Source organism: Podarcis liolepis (genome assembly GCF_965112155.1).
Source record: "Podarcis liolepis genome assembly, chromosome: 9".
Taxonomy (NCBI): domain Eukaryota; kingdom Metazoa; phylum Chordata; class Lepidosauria; order Squamata; family Lacertidae; genus Podarcis; species Podarcis liolepis.
The window spans coordinates 54,574,539-54,591,775 of NC_139564.1; the positions used below are offsets into that span (position 1 = coordinate 54,574,539).

Here is a 17,237-nt window from a genome sequence, read left to right on the forward strand (position 1 = left end):
TTTGTTTAAAGGCCATGATTAATAGAGTAGATGGGTTTGTTTTCCAGTTAAGTAATTAATGCTTCAGCCATTTCTGAAAAATCAGGTCTACTGATATTTTGGTTGTCACAGCTGAAATATCTTCCTGAATTGCTGTCTATAGAGGCAGAAACAGCTTCCCAAAAAGAGAAAAAATAGGGGCTAGGGAGAGACATTTCTTCCTCCTGATGCAACTTATTTTTACACCCACTAGATGGCACTATGCGCAACAAAAGGAAATGTTGACTTGTCTATTAATCCTTGCACCATGGCAACAGCTCCGCAAATTCTGTTTGCCCTTGAACATTCATTTCCTTCCTATCTTCCTTTGTGCAATGACAAATTGTTCACTTCTGAATGGCCAAAAAATTGATCCACCAATAATCTGAATTCTCTAGCTTCCTGGATTGTCACAGTCTAGCTTCCTAGTCCAGTCACATCTTGCTTTTTTCCTATATTAAACAAAGTGTAGGACAGGGTTTTTTGTTTGTTTGTTTTTTTGCAACAACCCACTCAATCCACCAATATACTTCCTAAAGTTGGCTTTGACATATGACTCACACTTTCCTGACTCTAAGCCCTTCCCTATCCTCAAAGGCTAGGCTAGTAGAAGTGAGTGCTTGAAGAATAAATAACATCTACTAAAGGAGCACTCTCTCATAGCAACATAAAGATACAAAGGCTGCATTTAAGAAACAATGGCACATGACTAAATATTATCTTCAAGTGTGGCATTACCTGTTGGGTAGTACTTTGCAAAGGCTGTTGCTGTATCATGTGTTGAGCACCAATATGCCCAGTGTTCATGCCACCTTGGATTTGATTAGTTTGAACAACTTGACCTTGCATATTTATTGGTGTAATCTGCTGAATATTTGATGGGTTTCCAGGAGTCAGCTGAACAGAACCAAAGTTTAATCCAGGAGTTGACTGCTGCAAGAACATCTTTCAGAAGAAAAATAATACATGCCAGTGCTTAAAATACTAGTGAGCATTCAGAACACATAAATCATTGTTTGTTTAAAGGTCAATGAATTCCCTATCTGAGAGGTGACAATTATATACACTATCATTTTGTCTAATAATAGTGTTCTAATGGGCATATGAGGCTTAGACTGAACTCTATACTCACTTACCTGGGAGTAAAAAAATTGAATTCAGCAAGTCTTATTTCTGAGTAAGCATGCATAAGATTATACTGTTAATCTGGTAAAGGGGGAAACCCTACCTACAACTAAACTACTGTAACCTGTATTTGTATTTTATTTTACTAGTGGCAGAACTTGCAGTTATATCACATGGCCCTTATTAGTAACTGATTTGAACATCTAGGATTCCAGTGAAATGGCTGATCAAATTAAGTTTTATAACATTAAAGATATGCTTTTTCAGGAAATATTTTATCTATAGAACCAACTAATCAAAATATACTCATTGTATTTTTTTAATGTTGTAAGCTCCTTTAAGAACTTCAGACGAAATGCAAAGTACAAATCTCCTGAATCAATAACTTAATAATGAAGTAATAATGGTATCTGAAAAAGAGTGCACACACACGAAAGCTTATACCAGAACAAACTTAGTTGGTCTACAAGGTGCTACTAGACAACTTTTTATTATAATGAAGGTGTCTTTTATCAATAATTTTTATTCCAGCATGCAAAACATCAGTTTTAATCTGTACATCACACATACAAATACACACACACACACACACACACACAGAGAGAGAGAGAGAGAGAGAGAGAGAGAGAGAGAGAGATTTTAAGTGTAGAATCACTAGCTATGTCAGTATCTGATCAGCTTTAACCAACCTGAAGTCCTTGCCCGTGGACCATTTGGAGTTGTTCCTGAATCTTACGCAGTTCTTCTTGTTGCCGATGAATGTTTGCTTCTATCATTCGTGTTCTTTGCTCCAATTGGTCCTTTAAGTGCTGCATAGCTCCTAACTGAGCAGAAAACTGAAGCATAGGCTACAAAGCAACATTGAAGAAAAACACAAGAAAGATTTGAATCAGTAGCAAACATACCATAGGAAAAGTAATTAACCACTACAAAAAATTCTATCAACCCTGTGAGTATGGAAGTAATTATCTGTATTTAGCTTAAAGTCATAAATTGACATTTCTGACAAAGAAGACTTTTGTACTGAGGATGCTGACCAATTTAGAGAAATCTTAGACAAAGAGAAAACAGGACCTGCTGAACCAAAAGTCAGGCAATGGGACCTGTTAATAGCAGGGGACATTACTTCCAACACACCCAAATTCAAGAACTGAATTCTAGATCAAACAACGATCCATTAAAGGATCAAAATGTAATTACTTGCTTTAATACAAATTACTTGCTTTAATACACATTCAGATTTAATTAGTACCTGAGACATGCCTTGCTGAATCTGTAAAGATGCAGGCTGGGACATCATTGGCTGCGCTAAAGGTTGTCCAATAGATTGTGAATTTAAAGACTAGGATTTAAAAAGAAATATACATACCATAATTATCAAATCAAATATGTATTTTGGAGGCAGATAGAATGGTGGAGGAGGTTTTAAAATGACAAGCCCAAATGTAATCTTCCTTTCTTCCCTAACTACCTGAGAAGAAACGGGATAGCTAGAAAGAGTTTGGACCACCTTACATCACTTGCTGATTTCCATTTTTAAACTTTGATTTGCCCACATGAACATGCACACATATAAAAAGCCAAATGAAAGTGTTATACACCCCAAATAGGTAGACAAAGATTAGCAATCTACAGCAGAAGCCTCAGAGAGTTATTCTCTGTTCCAGTGTACCTTCCTCTTCTGTTTTTGTGGAACAAGTAGCCTTCATAAGCATTTCCAAAAGCATCCACTGAGCTAATGCTTACGTTTTATACAAAAGGCATGAAACACAGCAGTACTTTAAAAGGACACAAATTTTACAAACACATAGAGGACGTATCCAAAGCTGCAGCTCTGATGACACAAGAGAGTTCTGTGTATGCAGCAGAGTTTACTCTTCCCCTTTAGAACCCTCTTGTACCCTTAAAATCAGTTCCGGAGGGATGGGGGACCTTCTGAAGCATATTTGTGGGGCACACAAGGATGAGAGGAAATGGGTGTTCTGTTGATACAGTGGAATGACACTGGTGCATTACTGAATACAATCCATAATACCTAACCTCTGGAGCAGTTTTTGGGGGTAAACTGGAGATGAAGGGGAAGACTGTTCTGCTCATGCACACTATTTGAAAGCTAATTTCTATTCAGATTCATAGCAAAACTCTCCATTATTTTTAAAAAGCCAGATGACACTTAATGAAAAGCTCTCAGCTGACTGCTTGAGCGTAGAACTGTGCACATGGTGGACACATTCAGGATAGTGACATTCTCAAGCAGTCAACTGAAAGCTTTAAAAAGGATGTTTCCAAACTAGGTGACTAACTGAAAGCATTTATTTATTTATTTATTTAATGTATTGTTTGTGTTTTAAGCAAAAAAATGTAACGTTCACAAGCCTTAACAGATAAATATGAGTTGCTATTTTCTGAAGAATTACCTGATTACCAAGCGATGCCCTCCTTTGTGCAGACTTTTCAAGAGTGGATAAATTTTGCCTTGGAGGAGTGCTAGTATCCATTGTCATCTTCGTTGGCGTTGCTGATGCCCCGGCAAATATAAAATTGAAGAGGGATACTTTTATTCATCATCAGCATTCTGAGTTTGCCCAGATATACTTAGGCAAGTGAATAGTTCATCACAATAAAATGACAGCACTGCATATTCAAAACAGCCTTTATTCCAATTGGTTAGGTAAAAATTGAGATTTATATTCCACACCAGATTAACAACTCTCTCTGTAGAACTGATAATATCATCAGGCTACAATTATCACGAATAGCATTCATTTTAAAGTCACAAGGCCCCAAAGTCAATAACCTTCTATAGAATAGTTTTGATTTTGTGCACTCACAAGAAGGGTCTGAAACTGCAGTGTGAGAAGATTTCCTTGAACTCCTGGAGGCAGAAGAAGGTGTAGGGCTGTGATCAAATCTCTCCAAAGCTTCTTTGAGGCTTTCTGTGCTTATATGATTCTCAGAACCAGAGTCTTGACTCTAAAACAATAAAAATGTTTTGGCTGGTTCATCACACACAAAATAATTAGCAATATAATTAGCAGAAACTAACTGTATCTTACCAAATATTCAAACATGGGGCTTTCACAATGAAAGCAAATTTCTTATACATGTGCTTCACCTTCCCTTAACTTATCCCTGCTCTGTTTGACATCTTAACAGTCTGTCTTTCCATCTTACTTCTCCCTATGATCAGTGTTTGCTTCTCTTTCACCACCCTGACAACCCAAAAGCAAAACAAAAAATCCAAACCAAACTGTGCAAGAACAGTTTTGAACACCTTATCACTAGGTAATTTACATGAAAGAATGAATAACTCTGGGTGGGTGGATTATTAACACCTGCTGAAGTGCAGGCACTGCAAACCCTACAAGCCAATTTTTAAAAGCTATAGCAATGAACAGAACCAATATAAGATGATGGTGGAAAACTTACTTTATCTGCTGCTATTTCTGGTAGAGACTCTTCAATGCCAAGTTCACGCCGCCTTTCTGCTCGAACCTCTGCATAACTACCGATAAATAACCCAACATTTCAGGCGATTAGCATGTCGGTTCATCTTAACAGAATGGTAGCAAACATTTTATATACATTATTTAAATGCATTTGAAAAATACCATGGATGCATTAATGCATTAATATGCTTTTACGTGTGACTAACTCAGAAGACTCTAATGACTTCTTAGTCAGCTGGGAGAAGTACTAAAATATAGCTGAAAAATCGGTTGCAAAAAACTGTAATAAAAATTATGCAGAATTCTATTACCTTACTACCGTGTGTGTACATACGATGAACTCTGGCCTAGAATTCCACTGATGGTAAGTGATATAGTAATGAGTCTGCAACCAAATCCACTGTTGACCCTTTGTGAGGAATCTGTAATAGCAGGATTTCCCTTTTCCATATTGCATTACTAAAAACAATGTAAAAATAAGGTTCTGCTTCAGAAAATGCCACTTCCAGAATGTGCATTTAAACAGCTTGCATCATTTCTTTAAACCAACACAAAACTTTCTTCATTTGATTCTAATAGCCCAAATACAAAAATAAATTATTTTTAAAAGCTGTGGAACATATTATAGAAGGAGAGAATGGAAAGAAACCCGAGAACTACTATGAATGCTTCCAGAATGGTAGCTCCTGATGTCACCAATAATTATTCTTATCTATTAGTTACATGCACAACTGAAATTGATTTTCCGCACTTCAGATAGCGCAATGTTCCTGCCACACTAGTGGGCAAAACCTAGCCTAGTAAACAGGGAAGCTATAATTCTGAGTGTGCAATTTATTTTTATTATTAAGCAATTATTTAAATTGTGCTTAAGTGCTATTTTTGTTTAAGCACTATTTTGTGATTAAAAACTTTTTTAGAACATAAATTTACAAGTATTTTAGCGCTAGTTAAAAGATTTTCAAATATAGATACAGTGGTGCCTCGGTTCTTGAACGTAATCTGTTCCGGAAGACCGTTCGATTTTCGAAATGTTCGAAAACCGAGGCGCAAAGTGCAGTCTGCAAATTGCACTGAGAAAATGGAAAAACACACAGCGGAAGCTGTTCACCTTCTGAGGCGTGTTCAGAAACAGAAGCATTTACTTCCGGGTTTTGCGTTCGTGTTCTGAAACGTTCGTCAACGGAGATGTTCAGGAACAGAGGTACCACTGTAACTAGTTTGTATATATCATAAAAAGTACCAATTCTATATTAGTATGGTTTACATAAAATTATGACATTTACTTACAGTGTTCATGACATTTTGCCAGGTTTTCTAGGTCATCAACGTGATAATAATCATAGCCTGATGTCCCCAACACTTCAAATGGTAAATAACCTATTATTGGTGGTGCCCTGGATAATGACATAAGAGTCGTTATTTTATTTCTCAGAATAGGGAGAAAAAATAGTCACAGTTTTTAAACAGAAAATTGTGCTTATAATTACATAAAAACGTATTCAGTAAAAAGCAAAATTCATTTCTTGCTATAAACAGCCAATGAGGATTAGTGACCACTAACGGTAACAGAGTGCTACCGCTTAGTACTACATTGTAAGAAATGGCACCTGTGATCCAAGAAAAGGAACTTCCATTCTAAGCTATGTCTAGAGGTGAACTCTTCATTGGGTTCTTCAACAGTGCTCATTTCCTAAAAAATAAAAAAACGTAAGTCTCTCAGAACTGCTCTACTCTAATGTAAAAACTCTCATGAAATCCAGACTTCCAAACATACATATAATTCGACGTGAATGTAACATGCAAAATATTTCTTATTTTGCTGTTTCACTGCTGCTTGGAAGAGGAGTAATTCAAGCAACTTGCCACTACAGACCAACCCGTACTATGCTTATTTTACCAGTGTGAGAATGGCAAGTTCAGCATTCTGTGCAAGGAACCACCAGAGGAACCATCACCCTCAGAACTCCCCTACTTCTTTTTGACATCTGGGAATTGATACGGAAGGCAGTTGTGCTATTTCTTTTTTTTACTAGCAATTCACATGGTATATAGCCTTCCTAAAAGAGGAAGTTCTTTACAACTAAGCCTTCAGGAAATCTAAATTTGCACCACAGAAGGACATGTTTCAAAATTCCTGTAGGAAAGGCACTGAACGTCAGCTACAGCAATGAGGAGAACTTGATTGAGTCTTCCTAGTACTGCAGACAGGTTGTTAACTAACAGCCCAAATCATCCTCTGGGGATGCATGCTTGAGCCTGATCCAACATATGTGCAGTACAGTTACAGAAGCTGGCTATAGACCTTGTTTTTAACAGCACAGGACCCAATCTAGGAGGCAATTCATACAAGAACACCTGCATCCTGGAGCAGATTGCCCTTCCTGGATTGGAGTATGGTTACTTAAATGATTGTTCATTAAACAATAAATGTTTTGATTAAGAAAAATACAAAAGAAAAGCAAATATCATAGATTTTGAAGAGATGACAATCTAGACGTACCTTGATAAACTGAGGTGTAGCTAACCTGACTGTAGCTACAAAACAAACTCTGTCTTCATAGGAAGGCCTATGTGATCGCTGAATGGTTCCTTCATAACCATTATGCGCAGAGTTAGACACTAAGGACAGGAGGAAGAAAAGAAAATTACTACTATTTCTAAGAATGACTTATAAAATCAAACATATAATTAATGATCCTATGAAACAAAGTGTTTTAAAAAATCACCTGGGAGAAAAAAATTAAAACGACATTCTTAAAATATTTCATTTAATAACATAAATACTGTCTAAGCGGGTGTAAAAAGAAAGTAAAAATCACTCAACCTGTTTCACTTATCTCAGAGTTTTTATATTCTGCCCTTCCTTCAGATCAAAGTGATTTAAAAAAAAAAAAACTACATACAGTCACACAGAAGCAAAGTCCTCAGCCCCTGAACTATAAGGGGAAGGGGCATAACGCTGCACTCTGCTAAACAGAAGAAAAACCCTCGAAATAGCAGCAAATAAAATCGAAACAGAATGAGGGACTACTAACAATAACTGGAAATAAATTGAAAAGCACGAGTAATCAAAGAGAATGAAAGCGCTAAAGATGTAAGTTGGACAACAGGAAAAAAGCAGGAAAGGGAAGGATATCTCCGAACTCTAACAGAACGCACAGAGAAAGTGTATATTATATTATTCAGCAACATCCCTCCCCTCAAACACTGGGATTGAACAGTGCTAACAAAATAATTCCTCAATTCCTCTGATTAAAAACTGACAGTTCTGAACAAGCTTTCCCTCCATCCTGGTCCGAGAGTTTTCCTTAAAATACAGGCATCAATTAGCCCCTCTCCTCCCCCCCCCCGCTGTCTTCCTTATATGGCGAGCTTAGAGACAATAGTTTCACTTTCTGCAGACACTTGTTTGCAGCTTTTAAAAGCATCTGAATCACTGAGGTGCCATTAGGCACTTGGGGAATTCTGCTTTGACTTGGGTGTCACATGCAGATCACACTTTGCCCAAAGCAGCCAAGAATCTCTCCAAGGATTGGGATTCAAGACTCACTAGAACAGGCATCCCCAAACTCGGTCCTCCAGCTATTTTGGGACTACAATCCCCATCATCCCTAGCTAACGGGACCAGTGGTCAGGGATGATGGGAATTGTAGTCCCAAAACAGCTGGGGGTGCCTGCACTACAAGTTGCTACACTTCCCTAGTTTCTGTCAATAGACATGCTGTAAATTTACACTATCCTCATTTAAATGTAATCCAGCGCCTGTTTCCTTTAAAAAAGAGGTGCATTATTTTTCCTATTTCTTGTAACATTTCACAAGTTAGTTGTAATCTAAAACACTTTTAAAAAATACTTACTGTTACTCAAAGACTTGAAGTTTCCTATAAATTTTACATATTCATATGTAGGTGGCTCTTTGGGGTCTATTGTCCCTCGGAGCATATGGCAACAGAACTCTAGTTGGTTTTTTGCTAGAAGAACAAAACACACATAATGGAATATCAAAATGAACATCAAAACATTGCAAGCTGATATTCTTGAGTAAAATGTGCAAAACAATGGAAGAAGCTACCTTAAACATAGCCTTAACAATGTGCCATCTTACATTCCTTACATGGGAGTAGTTCTTCAGTGCATCCAGTCTTTTCTTGCCCTGCTACCACAATATTTTTCAACTAGGTTTGAATCTAAGATCCTACACATTTAGAATATAATCTTTTACATTTTATATATCGACAGAAATTTCTGCAGACATTTCTGTGACCATGGTTTTCCAGCAAGTGGTTCTTGTCCAGGTTTGTTAATTGTCTCACTTTAAATGTTGTCAGGATCCTGTGCCCTTTTAAAATGTGGCTTTTTGGGGGGGGGTTATTGGGTTGTTGTTTTTATTTTGATTATGTATTTTGTAGTTTTATATTTTTATTTTATTCGGTGAACCGCCCTGAGACCTCTGAGTATAGGGCAGTACATAAATTCAATAAATAATTATAATAATAATACTGCTAAAATGCAGCAGTTGTTGGCCACAGTTGAAACAATTCTTGGTTCCTTACCTCCTGCAAATATAAATATAAATATAAATATAAATATAAATATAAATATAAATATAAATATAAATATAAATATAAATATAAATATAAATATAAATATAAATATAAATATAAATATAAATATAAATATAAATATAAATATAAATATAAATATAAATAATATAAATATAATAATAGTGTTAGCCTTTGCATATTCCTGTTATGTGAAAAAGATTTCAGGAAACTCTTAGTTTAACAGAATAAATCAGTGATTATATTTTCACTGTATTTTAACATGTTGAAGTGTTCAGGAGTTTCTTCCGAGAGATAATTCAACAGTGCAACTTACATTTTAAATATTCTGGGGTCAACGAATCACTTTCCAACAGATGAGTAGACAGTATTTTATAAACCTCTGAATGCTCCCCCTCCGGGACAAAATTAAATATACTCTGATCCACAAGGTCAGACTAAAAGAGAGAGAGAAATGAAATGAAAATGTAATCTTGTGAAATGTCACTTTTGAATACAAAGTAACTAACACAGCTGTCAGGGAGAAAAATATTATGCTGCTTGTAACACATAATCCTGATTAAGTACATCATTTCCAAATATTTTTACAACAATAAAAAGCTGGATTGCCCTAATTTCAGATGCAGTGAACAAACGTTGCTATAATCCTATCCAAAGTATAAAAGACACTCCCCTGTCCTTTGAGACTCGAGGTACATTGCAGTAATGAAGTATATGTTTTAACCTAAGGAAGCAACCTTTGAATGAGGACTGAGCATTCTAAGCAGCCACGGGATATTGAGAATCTATTGCAAAAGGTGGAAAATTGGGGGGGGATACCCTACTTAAGCTTACTACAACTTACAGTATTATTGTGTTTTATTATTATCATTTTATTACCTCTGCCAAGTTTTAAGTACTGAGATTATTAATTTATCTGCATCTGGTTATTATTATCTTTCTCCCTGTCCTGACCATCCCTCCGAGGTTATATTTATATTTATAATCTTTCAATTTGGCTGGTCTATTTACTTAACCGACCTGGAACAATCTACCAGAGAAAAGGTCGCCGCCCATGGGACAGAGGGTCATTGATGAATGATAATCCAGCTTCTACCTAGGGTTTTAATAGGTCATAAGATTTTATGATAATTATATTTGTAATGTATTTTTGTCAGTGTTTGTCCTTTGGTGCTATGGCCTGTCGGCTACGCAAATAAAGTCTTGTTGTTGTTGTTGTTAAACAACTTACAGTATCTGGGAAAGGGGTGTAATTAGCTGGCAGAAACCTTGAAGAGAAGCAATCCTGTTAGAAAGTGAGGACACCCTGCAATATTCTGGTGCTGATCCTACTCGATTTTGTGTGCAATCCAGAGATGTCTTGTGTGGGCAGAAAAGCACTTCTGCCTGTTTGCACAAGACATGAGCAGAGATCAGTTATGGATCCCACTTTAAATGAATGCTTTTACAATATATATACAAACCTCTCATCAAATTCAAGCAGAAAACCAGCAATAGTAAAATCAGCAAAATTATCTGTTGCATTCCAACAGTTTGGACAAAAGGAAAAGTTTTACCATATGCACAGCAATTGTGGGTAAAAACCTCAATGTGCAGGATTGTTCAAATCCCTTTCCTCCTTAGAGGAAATGAAGTCTGCAACTATTATAAACCAAATCTACACAAGGGTAGACTCAACTGTAATTGTCTCCATTTCTTAGTGCAAAAATAAAAATAATTTTTTAAGGGCAAGATAAAAACAAAATGCTTATACCCTTTGATAAGCGAGAAATAGGCTATATGGAGGGAAGATCGTGCACAGGCACATGTGTGTTGTTTTCATATACCACTTAAATCAGGGGTCAATGAATGTGCACACTGTGGTACACTGTGATGGCTGTGTGTATATGAGCAGAGAAAAATGTCTGATGCTCCTGATTCACCCACTGAAGTGCCTTATACATGAAACAGGACTAAGGCTGCTTTAATGGAAGAAAAGATGAAGTCTTTAAAAAGATATTATACTATTTAAGCTCTAGAATCTAGAATGGCAAATGGTAAAGTGTCCATCCAGTGACCAAATAAATCTGATATCTTCCTGTAAGCAGCTCATACTTACTGGCAAGTGTTCAAGTAAGGGGGTTACACTTTCTGATACATATATTATACTTCCATCTGTCATGATTGCTAAGAAAAAACCATCAAGAGCCTGAAATTAAACAGAAGAGACAGTTAAAAGGAGACAAACAGGGCACTGTACAATTTGATTAACATACAAAAAAGAGCCAGGACTAACTTCTTAATTGATCTCAAAATCTTAAACTTCCCTGCACCAGCACCCTGAACAGTGGAACTGAACACTATCTGACAATCAGTTCATGGGTTGCGCTCTCAAACCTGGGGAAATGCACATTATGCTAAGTACACTGTTATGTTGCTCCTCAGCCAAAAGGCTCACAAAACTTAAAATACAAAAGAAAAATGTTAAAATACCAATTGCAAATTTGATACAAATTGCTTTGAATCAATTCAACAAAAAACAGCAGGAGCACAAAACCAAGGCACTAAACTCATTGCTATAAAATGCCCAATGTACAACAGTGGTCTTCACCATCTTTCAGAAGGTGGGAAGAGAACAAGCTAAGCATGTCTCCCAGTGTGGTGTCAAAGTTTAAGTGCCACTGTGCCAGAGAAGGCCTGGCTCCACATACCACCCAACATGACTACAGCTACAGATAATGGTGGGATGGAGAGCAAAGACCTTTCTAAGTTTCTAAACAGACAAGCAGTATTACATGGAGGTAGGTAGTGCTCAATTTACTTTGGACCCAAACCATTGAGGAACTAAAGGTCAAAGGCATCATCAAACTGGGTTTCAAAACAGAGGGTAAATTAAGTTTCAAAGGTACAGAATATTTTAAGTAGCTGGTCCCCCAATAACCCCCTGGCAGCAGCATTCTCCACATGCATCTTTTGAATCTGTTTTGCACATATTTTAACTGAATATTGGGGAAAGTGCATTTTAATTACAATACAAAGCTGAAAATATACCGCACGACATCACAAAGCAATACTTACAATGACAGAATACGCACACATTTTACAATGAAAATAATTAAGTTACCTCTAACATTAACTGAGTGAATTCTTCATTACTAAGGAATGTGGGTTTCCAGTCCTGTCGGATTTCACTGGCATCTGATTGGGCAGTGATCTCTGCAAAAGGAAAGGAAAATTGTGTGCACACTTGTAATACACACACCCAACTTTGGATGCCAACTTGAACAAAAGGGGGAGGGGAATAGCGCCACAGGTTATTTTCCCCACCCCATTGGAAACTATCATTCATTAACCGCACCAGCCCAGTCATTAAACATGCCTGTTACAAAAACAAAAAAGACAGAGAGCAAGTGAGAGAACTGTATTCATTGCAACATTCTACCTTAATGTACCAAGATGCAGATAGGTAGGTAAAAAGGTTGAGAAAAGAAGCATTTACTTATCACCAGAACTGCATGATGGGAAGAGCAGACAGCAGCACACTACTAGTCATAGTGCTGCATTCAACAGGACAGAGATAGGTCAGGGGAAAGCTAGGAGAGTTCTGGGTTGGCAGTGGCTCACATGTGCACACACACCCTTACCAGGTTGCTGGCACCACCAATCCAGGGCTCCCTTCAACCCTGCCACCACCCTGTCCCAGCAAATATAGCACCAACACCACCAGGTAGACAGACTAAAACTACCTGTGATTTAGGACCATTCCAACTCATATATACTCATATATACTTAAGTATCAAGAATTCAACAAAATTTGTTTCACAAATTTCTTGTGACATTCCCAAATTACCTTTGTGCTTCTGTAAGAAATCAATGCTCTTCTGCAGTACAGTAGATTTGTCCATCTTCCGAGCATTGCCCGGAAGCATGGATCCCAGTTCTTTGATGAGTACATTAAACTGATCTCTGCGTTTCTTTTCAGACTTGTTTCTTGACACCCTTAAAAAAAAGCAGACACACGCAATTATGAAAATTCCAGGGGGAAAGTTTTATGCAATTTCTTAGGGATTAGGAGGCTGTGTCCAATGCTACAGTTCTGTCAGCACAAGGGGCTTCCATCTGCATAACAGAATTTCCCTTTCCTCTCCCATCCCCTCCAGCTCCTGAATACCTGTAAGGTTGGGGGCAGGCAAGGGGAGAAGAGGGAATGGAAGCCCTGGAAGCAGTGGATACAACAGAATGTACTGTAAGTTACAATGGTCAATAAAATATGCTCATTTCAAATGTAAGGAGGAGGAAACATTTGGCAAAACTAGCCATAGAAATACTTTCAGCACAATTCTAATCATGCCAACTCAGACATTCTATTAAATTCAATGCAACATTAGTATTCCATTTTGGAGCCCTATACATGGAAACATTAGCGTTGTGTTTAAATATCTTTAAACATCTATTGGGTGGAATCAAAATAACTACTTTTGGCAAAAACAAGTGCTTGAGCATGCCCAGTGGAATTTTTTTAAACTCCACCACTCTTCCTCCACTTTCAATAAAAAAATTCCTTCCAGTAGCACCTTAAAGACCAACTAAGTTAGTTCTTGGTATGAGCTTTCGTGTGCATGCACACTTCTTCAGATACCTATGATTCTTTCAATAGTTATGCAGCCTTGATAGGCTACTGCTAAAAGAAAAGGCGGGGGGGGGGGAGCCCCAAGTCCTTAGCCTGTGAAACAAGTTTTACTGTTGTTTGAATCTAAGCTTTTGTCTTAAGCATATTACAGTAGCTTTTCAAGAGGCCAATTGCCAGTCAAGACACTTGGACATATTTGGGTGCCTAATAAAATTAAAAGAAAAACTAAAAATTCAAAATTGAAGAGTCTTCTATCTTTGCAGTACATAAATATGTTAATATTTTATTGCAATATTTTAATACTGTCTCTAAGCCAAAAAAAACCAAGATCCCCATGCAGTGATCCTTGCACTCAGCAAGGGAACACTACTATGTGTTGGTGTCTTCCCTTGAACAAACTTTAATTAATCCACTTGGTCACTTGTTAAGAGGGTGGGTGGAGAGAAAAGAGATGCTTTGAATCCGTCCTCCCTTCTCTTCCCCCTTCCCCAAGTATGTTATCAGCATTGTCAGATAAGACAGCTGACCACATGCCTGGCAATGTATGCAAGGACTAAGGGCATTGTGCATACTTTAGGCCACTGGATATAGGGCTTTTCCCAGGCTTCCTGATATAATCTGTGCAATCTATGCGCTGGTCCAGATGTAATACGAAACCAGAAGTGGCCCTCCAGATGTCATTGAACTACAGTTCTCCAGTCATCATGAGCAATGCTGGCTGAGGCTGATGAGAGATTAAGTTCAATAACAGCTGGAAGGTCACAGGTTCTCTTTCCCTGTTCTAAACTATTTACTTAGTCAAGCCTCAGCAAGTCCAAACAAAGCATTAGTCTCACATGCTCTCCAATTCACTCCCCAATACTCTCTCCTGTGCAGCCAGGAGAATTTTACATTGAGTTTCAAAGAACCTTTGCATTCTATGCAAATCAGGGAGGGGAAACTCCATGATTTGAAGTTGGCTTTACCTAGGCTTGCTGAGGCTCATCTTTATAACACTGAACCATGGTTTAGCATTGTGTGCAAACTGCCCTATACGTAAAGTCCCATTTCAATGCACAGTTTATATACATCCTAACCAGAGGGAAAATGGTTGGTGCTAGCTACCTCAAAAAACATACCTCTTCGCTTTATCCTTGTCATCTTCTTCCACGAGACCATCAAAAATGCTACCATCATCTCTACAAGAAAAAAACAAGTCTCAGGGGGCAGCCACAATGTTAAGAACAGCCTTATATTGATAAGTATTTTCAGTCTGCAACATTACTAATTATATCGATCTTTAAAAAATGGGTATTTATAAGATTGGTTTCGATGTGAAGTAAAATAAATTTTGTGAATATTACCTTTTCTACTGTACCCACAGATACAATTTAGGAAGAAATATTGAAACGCCCTTATTGGATCCTTGAAATTCCGCATTACCATTAAATCAAGTCATTCATAACAAACAGCTAATGAAGTCTGTTATGTTCTAAAGGAGGGGTAGATAACCTTTTTGGTCTAGGGATTACACTGATAACCACTGCTCCAAGGGCTGCATGCCAAGAGAGGCTGAGATCAATGTACATTTACATGCATGCACACACATACTGCATACATCCAGACAAGCAGGCAGCCACACAGTCAGGCACATACAGATAGGTGCTCTCAATCTCTCTCTCTCCCCCCCCCCCACACTTTTTCAACAACCAGTAGAGATGTAACTCCTCTCTACTGTGGTGGTGCTGGGCGAGGAGGAAAGGAAAGCCTCACTGCCTCATCTCCTTCCTTTTCAAAGGCACCTGTTTATCCTCTGGTGCAGTGACATTGCTAGGAGGTCTTAGTGCTCCTTCCTGCTTGCTGAGCATTTTCATGCAATGACTTGCTAGCAATGGGGTTGCACAAGAGGGAGAGGAGACACCTGGCGATTGGCAGTCCACCTAAAGCAGCTTGACAGCTGCAGGTTCACCTCTCCTGTTATAAAGAGATACTGTAACTTCAACGGCCTTCTTTAAAATTCTCTTTTAAACCATGTGCAACCATTAATAATGCACAAATAAAAAATAATTTACAAAACTCAAATATAGCATACCTGTCTGCAATGGAGCTCATTTTATGGGTGCTTATGGTAAAGAACATAACATATCACACTTTAGTCTTGTGGTAGACATTTGTACGTCTGCACTGTAGGAGAATAGATAAAGAAAGAAATGTAACGTCACTCTCTTACTTTTCCTGAATAAAATTCCCTACTGCCACCAAAAGGAACAATAGGCAGAATCCAAAGAACCATGCAACTAGTTCCATGTGCCCCAAAAGCTTTGGGATTGTGTCTCTTGAACATCAGCTCCCTGCCCCAACTCCACATGGCAAACCATATTTGAAACTGAGAGCACTGTCAAAAGCAAATTGTCATGTTGTCTGGCAATGTCAAAGCCCTTAAAATGACAAGTGTAGTTCTTTGGATTGCTACCAATATATATGCCTGTGCTTTTTGGTTCTGTGCCCTAATTATCTGAATAGAATCCAGTGTGTTTTTACCGTTTATACTTTTCTGGATGATAAATGGCAATGTTCTAAATGACAGGTTCCAGAAGGAGCAACTTGGGAAGAGCCTTCAAAATGTATTCTCCGCAGAAGATCATTAATATCTTAATTCAGTACTGTTAAAGAGAAAAAGAAAGATAACAGTATTAGGATTGTGGACCTAATTATTTTTTTCATGTAATAAGTAGCCACTTTTTATTTTAAGTACAGGAACAGAAATATATATATATATGTACACTGTAATAGCTTGATGTAAGAAAACAGACATTCATCTGTGATAAAAGAAAAGTCGTTGAGCAGCTACACTTTAATCTTCTCTGACCAGAGCTTTCAACTACATGAATTCTATTACTAGCCATATACAGTTCTATGATTCTATGTGAGTTACAAAGTAATTCTATATGTTTATTCTGAAGCAAACCCTATTAAATTCAAAGGGATTTACTCCCAGACAACCATGTAAAGTATTGCTTCCTTAATTTCAAATATGCTGAGCAAGTTTTGGGCAATTTCCCCTCCCCGCCCAGAGAAGCTATTCAGAGACACAGCAGGGACAATGTACTGTAAATCTAATGATTGGTTGTGCAAGAACATTGTCCAATCTTACAATCTTTGGATTCCACCCATAGCTCTGGAGGTGTTGTATCATAATTGTTACTATTATTTTACTTATATCTGAATTCTTACTTCTTTATTCCACCAATGTTCCCAAATCTGTTTCTTTCTTTCTTCATACCAAAACTGCTTCCAACTGCTGGATAGTTTTATATTGCTACATCTATTTACAAAGCACAGATCTCTGCCAAGATTTTCCCTACAAAAATGATCAACTACAGTGGTGGAACATTTGCACATGTTAGGCTTCCTCAAACTCAGCCCTCCAGATGTTTTTGGCCTACAACTCCCATGATCCCTAGCTAGCAGGACCAGTGGTCAGGGATGATG

General features: G+C 37.6%; 1 protein-coding gene across 8 annotated transcripts in view; it reads right to left on the reverse strand.

The window, feature by feature from the left end:
- The window catches only part of CLOCK (clock circadian regulator), a 40,618-nt gene that overhangs the window by 8,849 nt on the left and 14,532 nt on the right, over positions 1 to 17,237 (reverse strand). For 7 of the 8 annotated variants that reach the window (XM_083459851.1, XM_083459852.1, XM_083459847.1 and 4 more), the window contains 18 exons: positions 16,287 to 16,408; positions 15,838 to 15,929; positions 14,885 to 14,944; positions 12,987 to 13,135; positions 12,261 to 12,352; positions 11,256 to 11,345; positions 9,474 to 9,594; positions 8,453 to 8,566; positions 7,096 to 7,214; positions 6,203 to 6,285; positions 5,883 to 5,989; positions 4,904 to 5,051; positions 4,573 to 4,648; positions 3,975 to 4,116; positions 3,561 to 3,661; positions 2,396 to 2,485; positions 1,833 to 1,991; positions 757 to 963 (listed from right to left, as the gene is read on the reverse strand). In XM_083459851.1, the coding sequence (XP_083315977.1) occupies positions 757 to 963; positions 1,833 to 1,991; positions 2,396 to 2,485; positions 3,561 to 3,661; positions 3,975 to 4,116; positions 4,573 to 4,648; positions 4,904 to 5,051; positions 5,883 to 5,989; positions 6,203 to 6,285; positions 7,096 to 7,214; positions 8,453 to 8,566; positions 9,474 to 9,594; positions 11,256 to 11,345; positions 12,261 to 12,352; positions 12,987 to 13,135; positions 14,885 to 14,944; positions 15,838 to 15,884 (1,905 nt within the window). In that variant the 5' untranslated portion in view covers positions 15,885 to 15,929; positions 16,287 to 16,408. Of the gene's footprint in view, positions 1 to 756; positions 964 to 1,832; positions 1,992 to 2,395; positions 2,486 to 3,560; positions 3,662 to 3,974; positions 4,117 to 4,572; positions 4,649 to 4,903; positions 5,052 to 5,882; positions 5,990 to 6,202; positions 6,286 to 7,095; positions 7,215 to 8,452; positions 8,567 to 9,473; positions 9,595 to 11,255; positions 11,346 to 12,260; positions 12,353 to 12,986; positions 13,136 to 14,884; positions 14,945 to 15,837; positions 15,930 to 16,286; positions 17,164 to 17,237 lie in introns of all 8 variants that reach the window. The other variant, XM_083459850.1, reaches the window with a different exon arrangement.